Raw genomic sequence first — 17,574 nt, forward strand, 5'->3', positions numbered from 1 at the left:
TCTGGGGCTCTGGACTCACGGAGCCTTTTCGAGGTTCCTGTGAGATGATGTTTGTAAAGTGCTCAGTCGGGTGACTGGCACAGGGTTAAGTGCTCAACAGTATCTTTTGAAATGATTACTCCTCACTCAGATCTGACAACAGCAATCCCAGCTACCATTTCTCAACCCCTTGGAACACTTTCTGCAGCCGGCCTCTGGGTGGCGCTCCCTCCGAGCTCCCCTCCCTGGCGGCTCCTCGTCTCCCTTGCTGGCTCTCCTCATCTTTCCGACCCCCACGCTGGAGAGGCCCAGGGCTTGGCCCGCTTCTCCATCCACCCTTGAACAACCATCTCTGCGCTGTCAACCCCCCAACATGTCCAGCCTGGACCTTAACCCTGGACCCCAGACTCTTCTTTTCTCCAGGCGCTCCTACCTGCCCGCTCTCCACCTAGAACTCAACATGCCCCAAACAAACCCCCGACTTTCTCCCCCAAAAGTCACTCCTTCCACCATCTTCCTCAACTTCAGCCTTCCTGCTACTCACGCCCAAGCCTGGAGTCATCCTGGTTGACATCTTCTCCTAATGTCCCATCCAAGAGCAAAGCCTGTTGACTCTACCTGGAAATATGTCCAGAAGCCAATCCCTCTCCCTCTGCCCTCTGGTCCAGCACCATCCTCTCTTGCCTGGATATTGCTGCGGCCTCCTCCCTGGTCTCCTTGCCTCCACTCCCCCCACTACAGTCTATTCTCAGCAATGCAGCCAGAATGACCCCTCTAAAGCAGAAGGCAGGCCATGTCACTCCTCTGCTCACAGCCTTTAAAGGGTTTCCATTTCAGAGGAAGAGCCAAAAGTGCTCCCCATGGCCTACAGGGTCCTGCATGGTCTGGCTCCTGCTACCTCCCTGCCGCATCACCCTCATCCCCACCTCAGGGCCTTTGCACTTGCTGCCCACCCCCTCCCCCATCCTACACAGCTACATGGCTCACTCTCTCACTTGCTTTGAGGTTCTGCTCAGATGTCACCCTCTTGGTGAGGCCTTCCTTGACCACTCAAAAAAGCAGGCCCTCCTCGCTCCTGCCGCCATCCCCTTTCCCTGCTTTATCTGTTCTCCACAGAACTTATGATCTGTAATACATTTTACATACTTACGTGTTTAGTAATTGTCTGTCTTCTCCCACCACGATGTCAGCTCCTTAAGGGCAGGGGTCTTTGTTCTGCTCACTGCTCTCTTCCCAGCTTCTAGAATGGTGCCTGGCACACAGTGGGCCCTCACTAAGTACTTCTTGAATATGTTTATTGAGCACTAGTTACCTGCCAAGCACAGTTACAGGATTTTACATGGATTGCTTCCTTTCATCCTCCCCACAACGCCTTGAGGAAGGTCCTGCCGTCTCTATTTTACGGAGGAGTAAAGCAAAGCACTAAGAAGGGACTGACTTGCCAAGTAGTGGTAAAGTCAGGATCCAAGTTCAGGCAGGTTGTCCACAGAGCCTGTCCCCAAACCACTGGGATACCCAGCCTCTTGGCCCTACTCTCAAAAGACTCGAGATCTTGAAGGGTCTTCCACCTGCCTGAATTCTGGACGCTGCCAACAACTCAATTTCAACTCTTGCCCAGTTCTCCTGGCCCCGCCAAAGGCTGTTTGCCGGGCTTGCTGCCACTCAAGCCCCTAGGCCAGCATCCAGTTCTGCTGACAGAGGTCATTTCCATAGGGGATTATGGGGACAGTTTGGAGTCCCAAGTCACTGCCCATAAATATGCTATTAGACACTAATGGGGCCCCAACTGCTGATTAAACCCAGCCCCCAACCCTTCCCAGTCTCTGCCTGCAAGGACAGTTAATGGCTCTGGGAAAAAACTAAAAATAAGTCGTAAGTCAATGGGAGAGGAATTACCCAGAAATGTCAGCCTGTGTAACTGTCACTGCCGAGGTGGGGCCCAAAGAAGGAGGGGGCTCATGGTTGGGGCGAGGGCAGCAGCCAGGCCTGGAGATGCGGCAACCTCAGCCCTGCTTTCTCTCACTCCAGTATCTAGTCCTTCACCAGCTTCACTGGCCCTGTCTTCCCTGGGTTTCCAGAATCTATCCACTTCTTCCTCACCTCCATGGCCACCACCTCCCCTTCCTGGAATACTCTATCCCCACATCTTCCCCCAAGTCCCCAAATCTAGATCTTTCTTATCATCCAGGGTTCAGCTCAGTCATCTCCTCCTCAGAGAGGCCACCCTGGCCAGAGTAGACCCCCAGGACCTATCTAGTCATGACCCTGTTTTATATCCTGCCTATCAGCATCTAAAATCACCCTATATCTCTTTCCCTGATGTCTGCCCCACCCCTGCCCCTGGCTGAAACAAAAGCAGCACAGAGCAGGGTCTTTGAGGTCCATGGTAAGTACTCAGTGGAACTTTTAAATGAGTCTTCAAGATAACTGGTCTGCATACTTCAATAATCTCAAGGTCGCAAAAAACAACTAAAGGCACCAAAACTGTTCCATATCAAAGAAAACTAAAAAGGCAGAATGACTAAATGCAGTGTGTGATGCTGAGTTGGATGCTGGACCAAGATGAGCCGTAAAGAGTATTATTAAGACAACTGGCAAAATTGGAATGTGGACTGTATATTAGATAATGATCCTGTATCTGGGTTAACTGTCCTGAATTTGATCACTGTGCTGATCAAATGATGATGTAAGGGAATATTCTTGCTCCTGGGAGATGCACGCTGAAGTCATTAGGGGCAAAGAATCATGATGTCTGCAACTAATTTGCAAATGGTTCAATAAGATACGCACAGTAGGAGACAGAGAGAAAGCAAATGTGGTCAAATGTTTAAAACTGGGGAATCAAGGTGAAGTATATATGAGTTCATTAAACTATTCATACAGCTTCTCTGTAAGTTTGATGTTTTTCCAAATTAAAAACATATATATCGAATGAATGATCCTGTTCATGAGACTGTTTGACAGTTAAGAGAGTCAGGGAACTGGGGCAGACAGCTGGGTGTGTGCGCACCTACCCACAGCCATACTCACAGTGGCACACTCTCACACATGTACACCTACATGCACCAGGATGTGAGCACCCATGCAGGCACATGCATATGTGCTCGCAGGCATGTGCCTAAGTGTGCCTGATGGCACACACGCACATGAGTGCACACACGACACACAAGCACTCATATGCACAGCCTCACGTCCACACCTGCACACACCCACCTGTGTGGCCCAGAGCTGCAGCACCAGAGCCCGCGCCTGCATCTCCTCCGACACGCCCATCTCCTCCAGGTGCAGCAGGTAACTCTCCAGCCATTTGCTCCGGTGGGCCCGAGTGGCCAGCCTGGCTGGGGACAACAGCTTCCACAGGCGACCTTTGACCCTGCACACCTGGTCCTTATCCCCTGCAGGGACGGAGCACAGAGGATGAGGGTTACAGATCCACCTCCAGCCCAGGGTCACCCAGCCCTGACCTCCCATTAGGCCAAGGGTCTTCCAGGTGTCACCCCAGGGGATGGGGAGTTCCTGTGGGAAAGAGGCAACAGGGACCCAGCCCTTAAATGCTGGCCTGGCCCAGAGGAGGTACTCAATCAACATTTGCTAAATGAATGGACTTCTCAGCACAGCAGGGGGAGGGGCAGGAAACGGGGAGCCACATTCTCCCTTCCTGGGGTCTGATCCCAGAGGAACACCAGCCCATGTGGGTGGGGAGACCCTGAGAGCACACTCAGCACAGCGTTACTCAGGGGTAACAACCAAACTGACCACCAAGAGGGGACAGGTTGGTCTGGGGTCTCAAACTCAACTAACTGCAGGAAAGGCAGGTAAAGTGAATGAGGGAGGAGGGACAGGAAGGGGCCCAACGGGAGGGTCGGGTGGCTCCACTCAGCTCCACCGACCAGCCCAGCCCAGCCAGGGAGCCTGGGTTTCTAGAAGAAACTGAAATCCAGATGTTCAGGGGGAATCTTCTCATGTGTTTTAAAGTTAGCATCTCAGTAAGAAATTTTTAATCACCGCACAGGCCACAAAAGCATCTCAAGTTAAACTGGCTCACGGATCACCAGTTCAAAAACACCATTAAATAAACGATGGCGTGTTTACATTCTGGAAAACCATGAAGCAGTGAAAACCAATGAGGAAGCTCTCTACGTCCAGCCCTCACCGGGCCCACACAGGCAGACCATTGAAGGAATAAAGTCAGATGCTTATTTAGTTATTGTATTAACGCTACAAGATGATGCTGTATTGACATATATATATGTGCAAATATAAGACTTGGTTGTTCCAAAATCACTCCTTGGAAAAGGGGGAGTCACCTGGATTGCTACAAAATTCCAGAGTACTAGAAACTCTCTCATTGACTTTTTTGAGCCACAAAGCAGTGTTTCAGGAAGGTCCATCCACCCAGTGGCTCTAAACCAGGCTGCACGTTACAGGATGTAAAACGTAGGCGACACTTATTCAAGTGCATTAGTTATGTTTTCAAATATTATGCTCCCTATGCTTTTCTTCAACCTCTAGACACTTTCAGGTGACATACTTCTCAATTTAAACCAGTGAGGCCAATTGTTATCTGAAATACATGATTTTCCTCTTTCCCAAATTTTCAGGTATTGGAGCATCACCAGGCAGGTTTAAATCTCTGGCTGCTCAGGTCCCCACCCCACCCCCACCAATCTCATCAGAATATCTGGGGGTGCGGCCCAGGCACACGGAGATTTTAAACAGGTGGGTGCAGGGTGCAGGAGGTGCTGAAGCCACCTCAGTTGATGCTGGTTCTAGATGCTTACTTACAGGACCGATCTGATGAGATTGATAACAAAAGGAGGTAAAGGGCTTCCCTGGTGGCACAGTGGTTAAGAATCTGCCTGCCAATGCAAGGGACACGGGTTTGAGTGCTGGTCTGGGAAGATCCCACATGCCGCGGAGCAACTAAGCCCGTGCGCCATGGCCGCTGAGCCTGCGCTCTAGAGCCCGTGAGCCACAACTACTGAGCCCACGTGCCTAGAGCCTGTGCTCCGCAACAAGGGGAGCCACTGCAATGAGAAGCCCGCGCACCGCAACAAAGAGTAGGCCCAGCTCACCGCAACTAGAGAAAGCCCACGCGCAGCAACGAAGACCCAATGCAGCCAAAAACAAATTAATTAATTAATTAATTTAAAAAAGAGAGAAAAGAATCAAAATAAATTAAAATTTTTAAAAAAGGAGGGGAAATTTAAGGCAGATTTAGAAATGACTGGCATTTTTTAAGGTCTGACAGCACAAGTGCAGGTCTTGAATGTCACTGTAAATACGGCTTTTAAGGATGACTTTCAAAAGCAATGCAGTATGCAAAGACAACGGACAGAATGGGAGAAAATATTTGCACATCATACAGATACTTGTATACACCCATGTTCATAGCAGCATTATTCACAATAGTCCAAAGGTCGAAATAACCCGTGTCCATCAACAGATGAATAGGTAGACAAGAGGTGGCATATCCATACAATGGAATATTATCCGGCCTTAAAAAGGACATTCTGATGCACGCTACAGCAGGGATGAATCCTGAGAACGTTCTACTAAGTGAAATAAGGCAGACACAAAAAGAGAAATATTGCATGATTCCACTTATACGAGGTACTCAGAACAGGCAGATTCATAGAGACAGAGAGTAGGATACAGGTTAATAGGGGTGGAGGGAGGGAGAGATGGGGCGTTATTATTTCATGGATACAGATCTTCTGGTATGATGAAAAACTTCTGGAAATACATAATGGTATGGCTACACAACATTGTGAAGTTTATTTATTGAATTTTATACTTAAAATGGTTTAAATGGTAAATTTTATGCTATATATATTTTACCACCACTAAGAAAACAGGAAGATATGTGAATGTCATTTGGCAAATGAGCCAAAGATGGTGGTGTATAATAAAAAATTGGATTGGCAAAAACACAAGTGAAAAAAAATATAGCAGTAATTTGATCAAATCTGCTTAACATTTGGAGAGCTCTTAGAACAGTGCAGGATACACGAAATCTTACACAAGAGTTAGCTATTGCTACTCTACCTTGTTAGAAAAAGGCAAAGCGTCTACATCAGTGTGTTTACTATGCACTTGTGAGCAAAAGAGAAAAACAAGAATATAGCACATTTGCTTGTATTTGCGTAAAGGAACTCTGGAAGGATCCACGAGAAACTAATAAAAGCAGCCAATTGTGGAGAGTGGGAATTGGGTGGAAGGAGGGATGACAAGAAGGGAGGGGAGACTTTTCACTGTTACTATTTTATATTTTCAATGTTTGAACCACGTGAAACATATTCAAAATCTGGCACCACCCCCATGCCTGTAAAACATTTCCAGCGAAAGATCACAGATTCATAGACTTACAGATTCAAAAAGCTCATTCTGTATTTCAAACAGATGATCGGGAGTGAAGAAGAGGGGTTCTGAAAAACTGAGTTTGGTGACTCCACCTGGGATCCCGCTGATGGGGAAGACGCAGGTGTCAAAGGTGGAGTCTGAATAAGCCAACTCCTGAAATGTGAGCATGGGAAGAAAGCAACATTTCTAAACGGTTAGTTTATATAACACGTGAGCTTAACGAGGGATGCTCAACAAAATCAATAAGGAGACATCGGGGCTTCCCTGGTGGCGCAGTGGTTGGGAGTCCGCCTGCCGACGCAGGGGACACGGGTTCGTGCCCTGGTCCGGAAAGATCCCACATGCCGCGGAGCAGCTGGGCCCCTGAGCCATGGCCGCTGGGCCTGCGCGTCCGGAGCCTGTGCTCCACAACGGGAGAGGCCACAACAGTGAGAGGCCCGCGTACTGAAATAAATAAATAAATAAATAAATAAGGAGCCGTTATTTCATTTCCGGTCCTAATTATTTCCATGTTTAGGTTGACCAAAAAAACAAAGCAAGACAAAACAAAAAAACTTTCCCACTGGGAAAACCAGGGTTTGCTGTGTATTTAGATCAGAGTATAATTGGGGCTCGTACCGTATTTTACCACGTGGAGAAGGGTCTAGAACTGCTCTGTCCAGGAAGGAAGCCACAAGCCACACGTGCTTACTGAGTACGTGAAATGTGGCCGCCTGGAACTGAGACATGCTATGAGTAAAAAGTACACCCCAGATTTCAAGTCTTGCCTGAGAAACAAAATGTAAAATATCGCAAGAATTTTTATACTAATTACATGCTGAAATGCTAATATCTTAGATATACTGGGTTAAAGAAAAAACATAATATTTTTTATATTTTAGAAAATTGATTTATATTTTATAAAATTGATTTCACCTCTTCCTTTTTTCTTAATGCGTCTACTAGAAAATTTAAAATTACATATATGACTGGCATTCTGTTTCTACAGGACAGCACTGTTCTAGCAGGATAACACCAAACTGATAACAATGGTTACCTTGGTGACAGATGTAGAGGGAGTGTGGTCAAAAGAGAATTTGCCTCTTCTGTAATATTTGATTGTTTTTTCCACAAGAGGCCGGGGAGCCAAGTTAACAGCCCAAACTCTGGAGCAGAGTGCCTGACCTTGAACAAGGCACCTCACCTCTGAACACCTCAGTTTTCTTACCTATAAATTGAGGTAAGAGTACTCATCACATAGGGTTATACAGGGATTGAATGCATTAACATATAAAGTCCAAAGAGGGATGCCTAGCACAGGCCTAATAAACATTAGCTATATTATTGAACAAAGCTTAATGAATGTTAGTAAATTATTAGTCCAAGGAGAATATATTCATGTAGTATTTCTATAAGTAAGAAATAATAATAAATTGTGAGGTAACGAACACCCAGTTTGCAGCCATAGAGACCCAGGTTGAAATCCCAGCTCAGCCCCTTCCTAGAAGGATGATCTTGGGCAAATCACTTTGTATCTCTGAGTCTCAGTTCCCCATCTGTAAAATGGAGGCAACCTGGCTCACAGGATCATTAGGAGGACTCAAAAAGATCACACACAGAACACACTCTGTACTGGCAGGGGTTTGGTAAGTTGTACTTGCTACATTCCTGCCATTTTTTTTTTTTTTTTGCAGTACGCAGGCATCTCACTGTTGTGGCCTCTCCCACTGTGGAGCACAGGCTCCGGATGCGCAGGCTCAGTGGCCATGGCTCACGGGCCCAGCCGCTCCGCGGCATGTGGGATCTTCCCGGACCGGGGCACGAACCCGTGTCCCCTGCATCAGCAGGCGGACTCTCAACCACCGTGCCACCAGGGAAGCCCATCCTGCCATTTTTATAAGGTATTATTCATCAGCCCCAGTGTAATGACAACGCTGTGAATCAGAACTGGCCGGCTCATGTGACAGGTAACTTGGTCAGAGGCAGGAGAAACAGGTTTGATGTCAGACCTCCCATGCTGTGTGGGCTTGGCTGAGGCCCTGTCCATCTCTGGGCCTCAGTCTCTCCATTTGTAAAGCAAGAGGACTAGGCATGGAAACACCTCTGACCACTGGAGACCTGAGGGTACAGTTCAGAGAGGCCCCCAGCGGAGACATGTTTTTTTTTTTAAAGTCTTGTGTTTTACCTTTAAAATGCATTTGATTTTTGCATTAGACCCTGTGATTCTTTAATATAAGAATGCTTTTTTCCCCCAAACAATATTTAAATAAATAATAATAATCCAGTGAAATGATTATTCCAGAAAGAAGCAGTATGCTTAGCTTGGGGCTCTAACTCCCTACTGCCCCCCAACTCCCTCCTGTATGAGAAGCACCAGACTCAGTGGTCTAAGGGTCTCCAAAGGGTCAATTTTCTTTTAAAATGTTTACATTTCTAAAAGCAGAGGAGGAATAATGCATGTAAATGGTAAACAACAACAATAATAAAAGAAAAAGAAAGAAAGAAACTCTAAGAGTTCAAATGGGTGTGAGATTCTCTCCATCCCATCTCAGCTTTCCCAGAGGCAAAAATCTATAAATGTTCCCACATTTAAACACAAACACACACACACCCCCATACCCTCTGTTCTGCACCTTTTTCATAACAGTAGATTTCAGCCTATAGCAGTATATCCCATTACTTTCTACAGCTGCATAGCTTTCCTTTGTGTGAAAGCATAAGTTATTTCATCAGCTACTACGAGGGACATTTAGGTTGTTTTTAGGGTTTGCTAAAACAAGTGACATGCTAATGAATATCTGTGGATCCGTAGACACATGCAAGCATTTCTGTGGGGTAATTCCAAGAAGTGGAAGTACAGGATCAAAGGAATGTGTACTTTATATGTTGATAGTTTCTACCAAATCACTCTTCGAAAGAAGCTGCATAGCCTCACATGCCCACAACCAGGTCTGAGGGCCGTTCTGCACCTCAGCCTCCAGTCCCTAGCTGAGAAACCTTCCCCAACATCGCCACCTGCTGCCCGTACTGGGAAGTGCAGCCTTCCCATACCCAGCCCAGAGCTGCTCCCAGAAAAACAAGGAGAGTTCCCCTCTGCATCTACACAGACTCCCCTGCAGCATCTGTATGGAGGAAACGGCAGCAGAGAAACTGCTCTTTCCTGGAGAAGCAATCCATGCCGGCACGTGTCAGTGCTTTATGCACTAGCTTTTGCAAGCAGACAGACCAAGTTTCCATTTTGCTGGCTCTGCCATCTACCAGCTGTGTGTCTATGACAAGTGACTTCACCTTTCTGATCCTCAGTTTCTTTACCTGCAAAATGAATTTAATAATACCAACTTTCCAGCACTGATGGCAGGATTCAATAAGATAAGGAGTTGTCTCTAAAAAGACATTAAGAGTCATGAACAGGCAACTCACAAAGAGGAAAAGCAAATGGCTGGTAACACTAAAAGATGTCTCATACAGTAGTCAGGGAAATGCCCATAAAGCCAGATGCCCTTTTTTGCCCATCAGATTGGCAAGGATTTAAACACCGATAATTGCATGTTGACAAGGTGGTGGGGAAATGCAAATTAAAACAACAAGTTACCCACCTCTGTCCATTAGATTGGCAAACAAATGGAAAGACTGAAAAAATCTGGTGGGGAATGAGCAGACTCCTTTCCTTTGGGTAGGCGTATGAATTGCTCCATGGTTTTGGAAATGATGTGGCAACAGCTAATAAAAATTTTAGGGCTTCCCTGGTGGCGCAGTGGTTGAGAGTCTGCCTGCCGATGCAGGGGACACGGGTTCGTGCCCCGGTCCAGGAGGATCCCACATGCCACGGAGTGGCTGGGCCCGTGAGCCATGGCCGCTGAGCCTGCGCGTCCGGAGCCTGTGCTCTGCAACGGGAGAGGCCACAACAGTGAGAGGCCCGCGTACCGCAAAAAAATAAAATAAAATAAAATAAATTTTAATGTGCATGCCCTTTGACCCAGCAAACCCACTTCCAGGAAACTGTTAGAGAGAAATAAAATCACCAGATGGTAGAAGAGATACAAGTACAAGGAAATACTATAACGGTAACACACATGAAAAACGAAACAATTATAAATATCCATTGGAGGGGGATGGCTGCCTAAATAGTGACCTCTACTTTGCTGTATTCATTTTTGCTTGAGTTAGTTTTATCATAGATTTTCTGGGGTTTTCTGGGTATAGCATCAGATTATCTGCAAATAGGGATACTTTTATTTCTTCTTTACTCATTCTTATATTGGTAATTGATTTCTCTTATCTAAGTGCATTGGTTAATGCCTCTAGATGTTTGTATTGACAAGGGAGACTGTATATCGTTAGGTTAAAAAAATAAGTTGCAGTTAATAGATATAATCCCTTTCTATAAATACACAGTGACACTTTAGATACATATATTTGTCTCCATTTTCAAAATAGAGTATCCCTACAGAACACTGTGAAGGGATACATCAGCATGTTAACGTTGGTTTCCATAGGAAGCTGAGCTTGGAAGACTGAGTATTATTACTTTTTACTGTCTATATCTACCACAAGAATATGTTTCTTTTTTTTTTTTTTTTTTTGCGGTACGCGGGCCTCTCACTGTTGTGGCCTCTCCCGTTGTGGAGCACAGGCTCCGGATGCGCAGGCTCAGCGGCCATGGCTCACAGGCCCAGCCGCTCCGTGGCATGTGGGATCTTCCCGGACCGGGGCATGAACCTGTGTCCCCTGCATCGGCAGGTGGACTCTTAACCACCAGGGAAGCCCTCTTTTTTAATTTAAACAATCTAATGTGTTAAAGTTTCATTCTTAAAAATATATAAATAAATGAAATGGGGTCATGAGCTGTTGTGAGCACTGAATGAGACAATGTTTAACCTGGTATCTGGCACCAAAGAAAATGCTCAACAAGTAGTATTTTTTCTTTATTACCTCAGCCAATCCTAACAGCCACCTTCTAGGAAGATCCTACTGTTCTTCCCATTTTACAGATGGGATCACTGAGGCACACAGAGATTACAGAAGAGCCAGTAAACCACCTCAAGCCACCTGAGCCCAGAGTCTGTCTCGACCACTGCCTTCAACTGCTCCTCCGGAGAAAAGACCTAGGGCAAAAAGAAGTTAAGTAGGGACTTCCCTACTCTTAATTTCCCTATTCTTAACAACTGTGGCACAGTAGTTAAGAATCCGCCTGCCAATGCAGGGGACACGGGTTCAAGCCCTGGTCCGGGAAGATCCCACATGCCACGGAGCAACTAAGCCCATGTGCCACAACTACTGAGCCTGCGCTCTGCAGCCCACAAGCCACAACTACTAAGCCCACGTGCCACAATTACTGAAGCCCGTACACCTAGAGTCTGTGCTCTGCAACAAGAGAAGCCACCGCAGTGAGAAGCCCGTGCACCCCAGCGAAGAGTAGCCCCCACTTGCTGCAACTAGAGAAAGCCTGTGCGCAGTAACAAAGACCCAATGCAGCCAAAAAATTTTAAATTAATTAATTAAAAAAAGAAAAGAAGTTAAGTAACTTGCCCCAAATCACCAGCAAGGAAGCAGCACAGTAGGGATCTGAATTCAGGTCTTGTTGCAAGTACCTGAGACCAGGACACACAGTTATTTCTCAACCTTCCTACAACACCTGTCATACATGCAGTGTCCCAGCCTCACTGGAGATTCAGATTCAAATGGACCATGATGGGGCTGGGTGACTTGTCTTATTAACAAGGACCCCAGAGGATTCTTCTCACTGGGGAAGTCTGAGACACAGTGGCCAGGGAAGAATGCAGTCCAGTGGTTCCTATGGCCCTGGCACTCTGAATCCAGCAGGAAGCTCTTTACCAATATTGAGTCCACAGAAATGAATGACGTGGGTTTTTACAAAGCGATGTGGAAAGTTCTAGATGTGGAGTTCAGTGAAAATGCTAAGTAGCAGAACAATGCCTCTCCAGTGTGCTAGGTCGATGTTATAAAAGCACAGGGCTGACAACTAAGAGAAACGAAGGCATGTGTGCTCAGAAAGACATGCTCAAGAATGTTCGTAACAAGCTAACCCAACCAGAAACCAGAACCCACCAAGATGTCCACCAACCAGGAATGGATGACAAATTGTTGTTATTACACTAATGAAATACTTCATCGCAACGAAAAAGAACAAACTATAGATACATTCAACCTGCATGAATCTTACACACATGAAGCTGAGTGAAAGAAATCAGACATGAAAGGGCACATGTTGTATGATTCGTTTTAAAGGAAGTGTAAGAACAGGTAAAAGTAAGCTGAGGTGAAAGAAATCCATACAGTGGCTAGCTCTGGGGGGGGATACTGACTGGGAAAGGGCATAAAAAGTTTAGATTTACCTCTAAGCTGTGCATTTAGGACCTGTGTGCTTTCCTGTGCATAAATTATACCTCAGTAAAAAAGAGAAATTAAAAACCTTAACAATAGAAAAAAAATGACACACAACTCTGTGTGCGTGTGTGTGTGTGTGTGTGTGTGTGTTTAGAGAGAATTCTGCAGGATGTACTCCAAGCTAGTAATAATGGTCACCTCTGTGGATGGGAGCGGGAGTGGTGGGCTGGGATGGGGAGAAGTTGGAGAATTCTTTTATTGTTCCCTTTAAATTATTCTATATGGCTTGAATTTCTTATACTCAGCATAAACTACTTGTAAAAAATTCTAGAGCAAATTAAATCATAAAACTAGAAAAGGAGCATACACAAACACACACACACACACACTCAAGGTCCCCAGGCCCCACTCTAGATGTGCTGTATCAGAATTTCCACCAGGAACCCCAGCTCTAGTCCAAGCCCTGCCTCCCCACCACTCTGCTCTTGCATACCCCAGTGACGGGGATCTCACTACCTTTAAGGGCATTAGAACGTCTTTCCTCCTATGTTATCTATGATCCTCCCTCTCTGGGTCCCTCCATTAGCCCCACCACCCACCAGGGCCCCCATGGCGCTTACCCACTGACAGGGAGCCACGTGCCAGTTTGGGGAGCAGCAGGTCAAGCTGGCGGAAGGTGTGGAAGACGTCGGCTGAGTGGACGCGGTCCTGGGCCTGGCTCTCCTGGGTGTGTGGCGGTGCCTCGACACCGTACAGAGTCAGGTAGCCGGCTCTGGGGGCGGCAAACAGCTGGTCAGGGGGTTGTCTTTGGATACTCCCGGCCGAACCCTCCCAGGGCTGCCTACACGTTTTCTTCATTTGTACACCTGAGGAGCACCTGATTTTCCTACCATGTGTCAGGGACCTCTCTGGGCCACAGCGTCAGCAGAGAAGAAAACAGACAAAACCCTCACACACCCATGGAGCCAACACTCTAATGAGGGAGACAGACATACAGAGAAACGAGTGGATGAATCATAGGTCAGCTGGGGCTCAGAGGGAGGGACAAAGAGGGAGGGGGTGGGGAGGGGCTCTCGGTGAAGGATGAGAAGGAGCCAGCGTGGGAGGAGCAGAGGGAGGGGCCTGAGGCGCAGGGAAGAGCCAACCGCCTGCGGCAGGAAGGAGGCAGAGTGTGGAGGCGCTACCCGGAGGCTGGCGAGCAGAGCAGAGTGAGGGGTGGCCAGTGGGGCAAGATGGGGGCACCGATCAGGAAAGGAGGCTCCTGCCCCTGGAGATGGAGTCAGGGTGGGCTCCCTGGAGGAGGCAGGTCTGAGCTGAGACCTGCAGGATAAGCAGGGGAAAGGGGTTCGGGCAGAGGGCATGGTCCCCGCAAAGGCCCAGAGCCAAGGGAGCAACCACAGGCAGGTCAGGGCGCTGCCAGGTACTGCCGGCCCAGGTGCTGGACTGGAGAGTGAGGGGCCGGCGCGGAGCACCCTGGGAGTCTGCGTGCGCGCGCGCGCGCACACACACACACACACACACACACACACACAGACACACACACACACACACACCCCCGCCCGCAGGAATGCTCTCAGAGGAAATGTTTTCACCACCATACACTTTTTTTTTTTTTTTTTTTTTTTTGCGGTACGCGGGCCTCTCACTGCTGTGGCCTCTCCCGTTGCGGGGCACAGGCTCTGGACGCGCAGGCTCAGCGGCCATGGGTCACGGGCCCAGCCGCCCCACGGCATGTGGGATCTTCCCGGACCGGGGCACGAACCCGCGTCCCCTGCATCGGCAGGCAGACTCTCAACCACTGCACCACCAGGGAAGCCCCACCAGCCACTTTTTAATGCTCCAGGAGTCCAGCCCCACTGGCCTCAGTCCTGGGAGGAAAACCACAGGTTTTCACTTTTTCCACGTGGTGAGAGGGGCCAGGACTTCTGAGAGAGACACCGTGAAGCCCTGATGCAGCCCCCTCAGGCCCTCCTGGGTCTCCCAGGACAGGGATTTTCCGGAGAAGGAGAGGAAAGAAGCAGGAATGAGGGAGGATGGGGCTGAGAAAGGCCTGTCTGGTCCCCACTTTGTCCCTCATTCACACAGTGTAGACACGTAGTAGGTCTTCAATAAATGTTCTATCAATGGATGAATGGAAGGATGGGAGGGAGGATGGGTGGATGGATGCATGGATAGTGAGAACTTAATCCTGAGGACACTGATCTTGGAAGAAAATATGGGGTCACCATGATTCTGAGCTCAGTTATCCAAGCTACTGTCCCACCTTTTCCCTGCATCCCACTCACCTTCCCCTCATCCAGTTTTGGCCTCCATGCCCCCCAGAGATGGCGAGTTCAAGACCTGCCCATCCCACTGGACTAAAAGGAGGAATCCTTCCTTCAGAACAGCTGAAACGAGCTACCTATAGAGTCTAACCCGTCGGCCCTACTGATGCCTCTGCATCAGCCCGGAAGGAATTCCCTCCTCCTTTTCCTCCCTGGATCCCTCTTCTTCAGAAGAATGTCCTCAGTCTCCTTATGGAAGAAGTTGTAAAGGCACAGCCCACAATCTGGATTCAGTCCAGAAACGTGTTTTGTTTGGTTAATAGAGTTTTCCTAAAAACAACCGAATGCACATTTAAACATTTGGGGAAATTCATACAAACTCTGCATTTCCCCCTCCATCTCATTTTGAAAAAGGAGAAAGCCTGACCACTGGCAGCCTACAGTCCCGCCTGGCAGCCCTGGGCAGAAGCGGAGTCACGGCCACCCCTCTTAGACGGAAACACGCTGGCAGGGTCAGACGGTCCTCCCCAGGCCCTGCGGTCTCTGTGACACTGCAGTTAAACACCTGTCACCATTTGTCATCCTACTTGCACTGGTTTTTTTCTTAAAGCAGAAAACTAGTTCCTTAGATAAAATATCTACCAAAAATAGGCGATGAAAAATAACCCCTCCCCAAAAGACAAGAAAACCAGGAAGACCACGAGGTTTCACGCTGTGGACACGAAGGCCCTTCCTGTGGCGCCTCCACATCAAAATAACACCTGGCACAGCTGAAGACAGGCAATAAATAATTACACGGCCTATAAATACACACATGACCTACAGGTGGCGCTAGGGGCCATAAAGAAAAAGCTGGAATGGGCCGGGTAATGAGGGGGCCATCATATTAAATGGGGTGGCAGGAAAGACCTCCCTGAGCAGGTGACCCTTGAGATGAGACTTGAATGAAGTGAGGCGGGAGCCATGCCGACATATAGGGAAGAGCATTCTTGGGCAAGGGAACAGAAACTGCAAGGGCCGTGAGTTGGGAGCATGCCTGGCCTGTTCCAGGGGCAGCAAGGAGGCTGATGAGATAACACCAGTGGAATCAGAGTTAGAACTCTGGACGTGACTGAGTGAGGCAGGGGCCCACACAGGACAGGTTGGAATCTCACGGTCTCGGGCTACGTGAACACACACCTCTGTACTCATGTGACTGTCATCCAACTTGCCCACTGCCTTTCTATTTCAGGGGCTGCAGATGGCGATGAAAAGGCCCAAGGAGGCAGGAGCTGCAGCCCAGGGCTCAGGCCCTGAAGACACAGGGATCCATTTACGTCTGCCCTCCTGCACTGTGCCTGCTGTTACCATGAACCTAAACGGACCCAGCTGCCACCGCGTGGCCCCCACCTCCCCCAGTGCCTCAGCTTCTTCTCTGACTTCTTTGCCCGCACAAGGATATGGGATGGCAGGAGCTAGGAGACCTGGGAGTGCCCTGCTGTGAACTTGCTGGGTGGTTTTAGCGGCCCCTCTCTGGACCTCAGTCTCCACACCATATGACAGGGTAGACCAGACCTGCATCACCCAGACCAATCACAGCCCTTGATGGTATCTGCACCACTCCAGGGTGAAATGAGAAAAAGGCGACACACCAAGGGTCGTGCTTGAGAGTGTAGGCTCTGCAGCCAGCCCTGCCAGGACCCCAACCATGGGACTCTGGGCAAATGACTTAGAATCTCCAGGCCTTAGTTAGCTCATCTGTCAAATGGGGTTTGTAAAGTGCCCGCTTCACAGAGTTGTTGTGAGGATTAAATTAGTGCACACTGAGCCTACAAGAACGCACACACGTCAGAAATACTCCTGTGTGCCCATATGTGTCAGCAAATGCCTGTCCTTTATCCTCAAACTGTGTTGCTGTAATTTTTTTGGAGCGGTTGAAATGTCTCGCTTGTATGAGATGCTGGTCATTAGGGATGCCACCAAAAACTACTGGCTCTCCTTCCCTCACTGCCTGTGGCCATGCTCCTCCATCCCTGCCACCACGCAGTCAAATCCACCAGCAGGTCCCACCGATCCCATCCCCCAAAGCTACCCGAATTCTTGCCATCGCCTGGTCCAGGCCACCATTCTGTCTCACCTGGGCAACTCAAACAGCCTCCTAACAGGTCCCCCTGCCTCCCTTTCATTGCCACCCACCCGAACTATGGTCTAGTCTCTGTCTGGCAGCCAAAGAGAGCTTTTAAAACTCTAAGTCCGGGCTTCCCTGGTGGCGCAGTGGTTGAGAATCTCCCTGCCAATGCAGGGGACACGGGTTCGAGCCCTGGTTTGGGAAGATCCCACATGCCGCGGAGCAACTAGGCCCGTGGGCCACAACTACTGAGCCTGCGCGTCTGGAGCCTGTGCTCCGCAACAAGAGAGGCCGCGATAGTGAGAGGCCCACGCACTGCGATGAAGAGTGGCCCCCGCTTGCCGCAACTAGAGAAAGCCCTCGCACAGAAATGAAGACCCAACACAGCCATAAATAAAATAAATAAATAAATTATTATAATAAAATAAATAAATAAATAAATAAAAATAAAGGAATTCCCTTAAAAAAAAAAAAAAAACCAACTCTAAGTCCAATGGTGTCATACCCCTGCTTAAACCCCCAATGTCACTCATC

General features: G+C 48.3%; 1 protein-coding gene across 4 annotated transcripts in view; it reads right to left on the reverse strand.

Annotated features, from left to right (window-relative positions):
* PTGIS (prostaglandin I2 synthase) overlaps nucleotides 1–17,574 on the reverse strand; it is a 41,081-nt gene that overhangs the window by 10,704 nt on the left and 12,803 nt on the right. For all 4 annotated transcript variants that reach the window (XM_067708426.1, XM_067708425.1, XM_067708424.1 and 1 more), the window contains 2 exons: nucleotides 13,290–13,441; nucleotides 3,193–3,374 (listed from right to left, as the gene is read on the reverse strand). In XM_067708426.1, coding sequence (XP_067564527.1) covers nucleotides 3,193–3,374; nucleotides 13,290–13,441 — 334 coding nt within the window. The remainder of the gene's footprint in view (nucleotides 1–3,192; nucleotides 3,375–13,289; nucleotides 13,442–17,574) is intronic.

The sequence above is a fragment of the Pseudorca crassidens genome, chromosome 15 (assembly GCF_039906515.1).
Source record: "Pseudorca crassidens isolate mPseCra1 chromosome 15, mPseCra1.hap1, whole genome shotgun sequence".
NCBI lineage: Eukaryota > Metazoa > Chordata > Mammalia > Artiodactyla > Delphinidae > Pseudorca > Pseudorca crassidens.